The 8,567-nt window shown below is 41.7% G+C and overlaps 1 protein-coding gene across 1 annotated transcript in view; it reads left to right on the top strand.

Moving 5' to 3' along the window:
- Positions 1 to 8,567, top strand: part of CEP192 (centrosomal protein 192kDa) — an 89,220-nt gene that overhangs the window by 38,085 nt on the left and 42,568 nt on the right. The window contains exons 15-19 of the mRNA XM_006763291.2: positions 724 to 1,543; positions 1,634 to 1,760; positions 3,524 to 3,692; positions 6,313 to 7,234; positions 8,373 to 8,521. Coding sequence (XP_006763354.1) covers positions 724 to 1,543; positions 1,634 to 1,760; positions 3,524 to 3,692; positions 6,313 to 7,234; positions 8,373 to 8,521 — 2,187 coding nt within the window. The remainder of the gene's footprint in view (positions 1 to 723; positions 1,544 to 1,633; positions 1,761 to 3,523; positions 3,693 to 6,312; positions 7,235 to 8,372; positions 8,522 to 8,567) is intronic.

Raw genomic sequence — 8,567 nt, 5'->3', positions numbered from 1 at the left:
ATAAGAAAAAGAAGAAACCCTAAGAAAATTCACAGTGAAGGGTTTAGTAGAAGTTGATAGCAGCAGTCTTATATATATATTTTTTTAGGATACTTCACTGCTATACCCTTAAGTTTTTGCTGCTATTAAATCTTGTCTAGCATATATATATATAAAAGCCCTCTAACCAGTTTGGCTCAGCAGATAGAGCTTTGGCCTGTGGACCAAAGGGTCCTGGGTTCCATTCTGGTCAAGGGCAACTGCCTGGGTTGTGGGCTCGATAGGGGGCGTGCAAGAGGCAACTGATCCATGATTCCCTCTCACGTGGATGTTTCTATCTCTCTCTCCCTCTCCCTATCTGAAATAAAAAATACATATATATTTTTTAAAAAAGCCTAAGCAACTGTTACAACTGGTCAACCAGCTACTATGACACACACTGACCCACCAGGGGGCAGACGCTCACTGCAGGAGCTGCCCCCTGGTAGTCATTGTGCTCCCACAGCCAACCTCCAGCGGCCCAGCCATCCTCCCATGGTCCCTCCCCCCGGCTGGCTGGCCCCAGGCGGCCCTGATCAGGACTAGGTGAAACAGCCCTGATCAGCCCCGATCACTGGCCAGGCTGAGGGAACTTCACCCATGCACAAATTCGTGCACTGGGCCTCTAGTTTATAAGTAATGATTAATATGTACCTGTTTATGGACTGAGGTAAATTTATCTGATGTAAATTTTCTCATTTCTAGGATACTTCCTTCATGAATTGCAAACCCCAAAGATGTAAAGGCAAACTACCTGATGGTGATGATTCTGTACTTAGGATAAGCACCATTGCTTCAGCGATTGCAGATGCATCAGTGAGTACTGATCCTTCCCAACTTGCTGCCATGATCAAGGCACTTTCAAATAAAACCAGAGAGAAGACTTTTCAGGAAGATGGTGAACAACAGGACGTTTCCATTGTGTCTCATTTCATAGCTAATGATTTAGAAAAAAGTAATGGATCCAGTGCATTTGATATGGAGAAATACCTTAGAAAAACGGAAGTTAGTAGATGTGAAGGTGGACTGGGAAACTTTTCAAGAACTGGTATGTCTGACATTTGGGATTTATCTTTGCCAAAAGAACACACTACACAAGACATCCATACAGTGGACTTAGATGCTACTAGAATAAGTGTAAGGGAACCAGAAGAAAATACACCAGCTGCTTTTTATGGTGAAAACAGAGAGAGTGAAAACCAGGAATCATTTAGAACAATAGACTCTTCAGATTCAGTTATTACAAATATAAGAGAGAGTGAGAGTGCAATAGTTGATGTGAAGACATATTCCATTGACGAAAAATTACCAGATACTGGTAACAGTGAAAAAGCTACCTCAATATCCATTCCAACATCTAATAGTTATTCATTAGTAAAGGGCCCCTTTTCGCTGTCAGAAGAGTGTGAAGAAATGCAAACTAATAGAGAAAATCAGAGGCAAAATGAATATGTTAGTGAAACAAGTAGCAGTGAAAAACATGTGACTTTTGGAAAACATTTCTTAATCTCACCTAAAAATGTTGGTAAGTATCAGAATAATTGATCACATTTCACAAAATTATAGAGAGTAGGGTTTTTTCCTGTTCTCATTAGAAACTACATCTTTCTGATAGATTTGAAAAATTCTTCTCCTGAGCATGGTGGACATAGTTCAGAAGATGATCAGGATAGCTTCAGACCTTCCACCACTCCACTGAGTCATTCTTCTCCTAGTGAAGTTTCTGGAACGAGTTTATCAGGGTAGGTGCTTACCTTTTTTTTTTTTAAATAATAAAAATACATGCTCAATATAAGAAAAAAGTACATAAAAGAAAATTAGTTATAGATTCATTGCTCAAAGGTAATTATTGTAAATATTTTGTCGATTTCATTCAAGCCATTTTTTGTGCAAATTTGCTATACTCTTGTTTTTTCTGCTTATAATAATTCCCTGTATTTAAAAGAAAATTAGTAATGTTACAGATTGTGTAATGAATCTGTCGTGGTTTACATGCTCCTGGTAGATACTTACTACATTGTTTCTGCCATTAGAGTGATATTGAGATGAATAAATTTGCTCATAAAATTTTTTCTCTGTTTTCACTGATTTCCTTAGGATAGCTATCTAGAAATGAAATAACCAGGTTTGGAGTAAGTATATTTGAAGGCTCTCTCTATTAGCAAATTATTTCTAGAAGGGTCTTAAAGACTTGCACCCTTATCTTCAGTGTATGATGAGAGTGTTGATCTCACTGTTTTCTTATTAGCATTTTAAATAGCAATAATTTTGGATTTTTTTCTCTTATAGTATTCACTAGGGGCCTGGTGCATGAAATTTGTGTACTGAGGGCAGGGCCCTCAGCCCGGCCTGTGCCCTCTCATGGTCTGGGACACCTCAGGGGATGTCTGCCTGCCGTCTTAGGCCCAATCACCCTGGGATCGGGCCTAAGCCGGTGGTCAGACATCCCTTTCACAGTCTGGGGCTCTCGCAGTCTGGGGACCCTTGCTCCTTACCACCTGCCTGCAGTGGAGGTGGGAGAGGTTCCCACCACCACCACTGTGCTCGCCAGCCATAAGACTGGCTTCTGGCTGAGTGGCACTCGCCCTGTTGGAGCGCACTGACCACCAGGAGGCAGCTCCTGTGTTGAGCATCTGCCCCCTGGTGGTCAGTGCATCATAGCGATGGGTCATTCTGCCAGTCATTCTGCTGTTCGGTTTATTTGCATATTAGGGTTTTATAAGATGGGTAAATACTTTTTCAAGAGTTAGAATAAGAAACTTATTTCACAGATTTTATGACAAGTTTATCAGAGTAGGCATAAAGTAACTTAACCTTCAAGTTATAGGAATTTTCTAAAGTTTAATTTTTTGAAAAGGCGTAAGTTAACATTCAAAAATTATGGACATATATAGATATATGTATGTATCTTACCTAATAATAGACAAACATGTAAATTGACCATCCCTCCGCTACGTTCACCAGTCAATCAGGAGAGCATGCAAATTAACCCAATAAAGATGGCGGTTAATTTGCATACTCAGGTGTGGAGTGAAGATAGAAGGCTCTGGCTGGAGCAGCGAAGACTGAAGGCTGAAGAGGCTTTGCTTCTCCACTGCGGCTGGAGTGAAGGCCTGGGTCCTGGGTGCCGGAGGAAAACCGGTGCTGCAGCCAGGGGAAGGAAGGCCTATTGCATGAATCTCTTCATGCAATGGACCTCTAGTATATATATAATTTTTGACAGTAAATTTATTGCTTTATCAAATATAATATATGTGTATTCATGGATAAACAAAATTAGATTTACAGCTAAATAAAATAAATATAAGATTAAACCCATAATGTAAACTTATAAGAATAAACTTTTGTGTACTCACAACTATAAACCTACTTTTGCCCACCCCTGTCTATTGCAGAGTCTGAAGATTAATAAGATTGTAGGCAAAACAGGATTGGCTTTTGCTAGTGTAGATAATGTTAAATAACAGAATGGACACCTCTAGTCACGAGGTGTTTTCTCTTTCAGGTATGCTTCAGAATCTTTTGGCTCAGCTCATCATCAGACGCCCCCCTGTGAGAGTGAGTTGTCTCAGTTGATGTGTCCACAGGCTAGTGTGAGTAGGCTCACTTACGTGTCTGAACACGAGAGCACCTGTCCCACCATGGCCTCAGATCATGGCCTTGAGGACTGCAAGGTGGGTAGCACTTTTATTATTTCTTTAGTAAGACTTCTGGCTCTAAAGTGTTACTGATGTAGGGTTCAGATTGAAGTTCCTGCCTGTATACTTTCTGTTGCCATTTTTATCTATAAAATTGTGGGTAGCAGGGGTACAAGGAAGGAAGAGAGAGGGAGGGAGAAAGAGGAGAGTCAAACAATTTCTCATGTTGGGTAGGCACTAGAGGTACAAATATTTTAGTATCTGCCCTTAAAGCACTCTCAGTCTGGTGGAAGACACATACATGCAAGACACACTCTAGTGAAATGCACTGTGCTGGATCTGTGCTCTGGGTATTCAGAAGGAGATAGCAAAAAGTATGACTAGGGTGTTGATAGGAGGGATAGTAATGTATTGAAGCCATCTTTTTCAGGGATACTTGGACTTAGGCAGGGAAGAAGCAGACAAACAAATGGGGGAAGGCAGGTACAGTGGGGCCTTGACTTACGAGTGTCTCGACTAACGAGTTTTTCGAGATACGAGCCTTCTCTCGGCCGATTTTTTGCTTTGAGTTGCGAGCTAAAATTCAGGTTACGAGCCAGCTTCAGATACCCCACTGCTAGTTGGCACAGCAAACGTCACAGTGAACGCCACAACATCAACCCAGCATCACGTGTCTCACTCGTTCACTTTTGATTTGACATACGAGTAATTTGAGTTACGAGCTCCGTCATTGAATGAATTAAACTCGTAAGTCAAGGCCCTACTGTAATTGTAAATTTTGAGGGACTCCAAGAAGTTTGGAATGGCTGCAGTGAATCATGTACTTGGGGCAAAGAGGAGAGGCCAAACCAAGAAGCATCTTAGATGTAAAATTTGTGATTTTGAAGGTTCTTAAGCAGAACACTGACATGATCTGTGTTGATGTTTTCAAAGCTCATTGCAGTAGCAGTATAGAGAAGTCATTGAGAGGGGCAAGATGAGGCCCATTTCACTGAAAGCTGTCTTTTTAAACATTTTTATTATTATTTTTTTAATTTAAATTCTTTACTGTTTAAAGTATTACATATGTCTCCTTTTCCCCCCATTGACCTCTCCCTGGCCCCTCCCACCTCCAGCACATGCCCTCACCCCCCTACTGTCTGTGTCCATTGGTTATGCTTATATACATGCATACAAGATCTTTGGTTGATCTCTTATCCCCACCCCTGCCTTCCCTCTGAGGTTTGACAGTCTGTTTGATGCTTCTATGTCTCTGGATCTATTTTTGTTCATCAGTTTATGTTGTTCATGACAGCTGTCTTTTAGATGATGCTTTTAGATGTTGAGTCTATGTTCTTAGCATAGTGGTTAAGAGCTGAGTTGTGCAGTCTGATGGCTTCTCTGCTACTTTCAGACAGATACAATCTCCTCAAGCTGTTTCTTCATCTGTAAGGAGGGACAGTGATGTGAGAACAGGGCTTGGGAACGTATCACTGAATACATATAGGCTCTTATTATTTTTATTTATTGATTGATTAAGTGATGGATGGATGGATGGATGACTGGATGACTGGCAAATAATTTATCAGAGTCTTTGTTTCTAAAGTTTTGATCCAGAAGAAATTTTCAGACCAAGTACCAAAAATAATCAACGAGGTTAAGTGCATCTTAAGTTGTGTGTAACATTTGTGGATGTCACCCCTAAGGTGATGTATTATAAAGAAATGAATATATTAACATTGACTAGGGCTATTACTTCATACTTAAGAAAACAGAACCACATAACTTAGATATTTGAAAAGACTTTGGTGCTCATAAAAATTATCATTTTTAAATATGACAGCAGTATCTATATATATAAAAGTGTCATATGCAAATCTACTGGTCGGCGGGACATCCGGTGAGCTATGACATGCACTGACCCCCAGGGGACAGACGCTCAATGCACGAGCTGCCCACAGGCCCTGATGTCCTGATTGGGGCCTCCCTGCTGACCTCTTGGTTCTTCCTCCTAGCAGGCAGGCTCCGATTGCCTGATGGGGAATGAGGAACCGGGGGTGGGTGGTGATGGACGCAGGCAGCACTGGGGCCCTGATCGCCCTACCAATTGCCCCCCACACACAGGGCGCTGGCAGGGAGTAGGGCCGGCTGCCAAGGAAGATTGGCCCTGATCGCAGGCCAGGCCTAGGGACCCTACCCATGCATGAATTTTGTGCGCCGGGCCTCTAGGAGACAAATAATGAGGGTGGGGGAGAGAGCCTTTGAACTGGTTTTGTGTTGATTCTTAACCTCATGTTGATGTAATTTGAAAGCTTGCTCACTGCCCACCCCCCGCCCCATTCCTTTGTTACTAATTTACTTAAATTTTTGTTGTACAGTTTAGAAGGAAAAAATTCCTTAAATTTTACAAAATTAGTTGTCTCTTCTCCTTTATGTAAATTTTTTCAGAAGTAGAATTGGTATATACTTCCTCTTTAATCTCCTCATAATTATTTCTATAAAATAATGAATGCAAACTTCTTTAAAACTTAATCCTGCATTTCATAGCTGCCAAACTACATTTTTTGTGTGTGTAAGCAGACTTTTTTTCAGAGTTAACATTGTTTAGGTCTGTTTATTATGTTATTTGGATGTGTAATAATCTATGGGTTATTTCTAAAAAAATTTTGTCACTCAGCATGATATCACCAGTGAGTTGAGCACCACAATTATTCGAGGAAGTCCAATTCCACCAGAGGAACAGGCTGTGGAAAAGTTGAGAGAAAAAGATTCATTTCAAGGTAGAGGAAGAGAAACATTGTCACATATTATCCAGGAAAAGTCAGATACAGAAAAAATGACTGAAACTACTTCTCTGAGTAGCAAACCTGAAGATGTGAAACCTACGTTTAGATTTAGTAAAGATCTTTCCTCCAAAAGTGAAGATCCATCGGAAACCACTGCCACCGGTTTGACTACAAACTCCAGTGAATTGGACCAAGTCAGCCTGGCTCATCTGAGCAAGTCAGGTCTCAGGCACCCGATTGTGTCAGCATTGCCACGCCTCCCTGTGACACTCCAGGCATCTGGGAACGAAAGTGAGAGAGTAACTTCAGAAGATACGGCAACTACCAACAGTGCATTGAGTGGCCAGGTTCCTCATCAGATGGCCTCTGGAAGCCAGTGTGCCTCTATTCCCAGCTCTGTGGTTTATGGCTCTGCTCTGGACATGCAGAACATGCCCACCTCAGTTCCTGCACTGTTGACTCGACATTCTTTAGCCACAGCTCCCTTTGCCCAGCAGTATTTGGGAATACTACCTGCAGCTGGAAATTCTGCTTTGCCTCCGTGCTATACTGGTAGCACCACCGTCTGTGGGTTCTCAGGAAGCTGTTCTTATCCTGCTGTCACAGGCGAGCACGTTCCGAACTCTGTGGCTGTGGACATTTGTCTAGGACAAAATATCACCTCTGGATTGATGGGTTCTTCTTCCCTTTGTAACCCATATTCTAATACCACACATCAGAATCTTCTAACTACAGCAAAATCTTTTCCTGTGCAGTCTGTTGGTGCAAATTATGGCATTGAACCATGGGATTCAGGAATGATGTCAGGATTTGGTGAGATGCTTTTTCTGTTATTGCCTGTTGTTGCTTGCTATTACTTAAAATTGAGTTTTCTCACATGACACCACAAAAACTAGTTTTGTTTCAAGGAGATAATTATGGGCCTGAGTTTCTCATAAATTTTTTCCTTTGTCCTGGAATTTGGAATATTTCTGGGCAAGGGTCCCTGAAGTGGCCTTAGAAAAATATGAAAACTTATGTAGATGAAACTCCCAATACCTTTGTCTTCCTATCTGTTGTGTCTGCACTGTGTTCTGTTAGTCTTTCAACTAGAAGATGTCCAGTGTAGAGTCACCTCCCTGTAGGAGTGAGTCTCCTTCCAGCTTTTAAGTCTTGGAGGCTTACTGTAGTGAGAGAGGGCACCCTTCCGCTTCTGTCTGTAGGAGCGGAACTGCCCCCGATTCTCTTGTTGACGGTCACTCTGCTGAGCAGAGCTGGGTGCTGTGCTTTTTCTGACCCAGTACACACAGCCACTGGAGTGCTGTCTTTAAGGAAATTCCAGAGTAACTGCGTAAGGGTGGTGAAAAGACTGTTGTATTAAAAATCCAAGTTAGAACCTCTATCATTTCTTACTAGGGTAGGCAGTGGCTTATATGGGGGCGGGGGGGAGGAAGAGATTAGTAATAGGTAGTAACATCTGAGAGTTGATTAGCTTTAAATTGTGAGCTTGATCAATTTTAATTGTTCTTATTTGGCTGGATTCAGCAAGAAATAATTATTGGCCAACCTATTCTGAGGCTTCGAGAATATCAAGGAGCCTGAAGACCTGGAGCACTTTATACCATACCTCTGGGTATAAATAAGTAGTCTTCTATAAAACTTCCATTTCACTAGCTGTGCATTTAATCAGGTATTCACTATAACTTGCGTTTTTTAAAATACATATTTTTATTGATTTCAGAGAGGAAGGGAGAGGGAGAGAGAGATAGAAACATCTATGATGAGAGAGAATCACTGATTGGCTGCCTCCTGCACACCTCCTACTGGGGTACACCCGCAACCCAGGCATGTGCCCTTACTTATGTGGGAGTCAAACCTGGGACCCTTTAGTCTGCAGGCCGATGCTCTATCCACTGAGCCAAACCAGGTAGGGCATAACTTGCATTTTTGACTATGCTTTATCTTTACCCAGGGAATGTAAGAGTACCTGAGGAAGTGAAGTTTCCTCACGCTTGCTGTGTTGGTATTGCTTCACAAACCCACCTTAGTATACTTAATCCAACCACCCGCTGGCTGCAGGTCAGCATAGGAGTTCTCAGTGTTAGTGTTAATGGTGAAAAGGTAAGTTTTTATTAACTTTCTCTTTTGACTTCACAATTGCATTTTG

Source organism: Myotis davidii, unplaced genomic scaffold, assembly GCF_000327345.1.
Source record: "Myotis davidii unplaced genomic scaffold, ASM32734v1 scaffold78, whole genome shotgun sequence".
Lineage (NCBI taxonomy): Eukaryota > Metazoa > Chordata > Mammalia > Chiroptera > Vespertilionidae > Myotis > Myotis davidii.
This window is presented reverse-complemented; position numbering and strand designations above follow the sequence as displayed.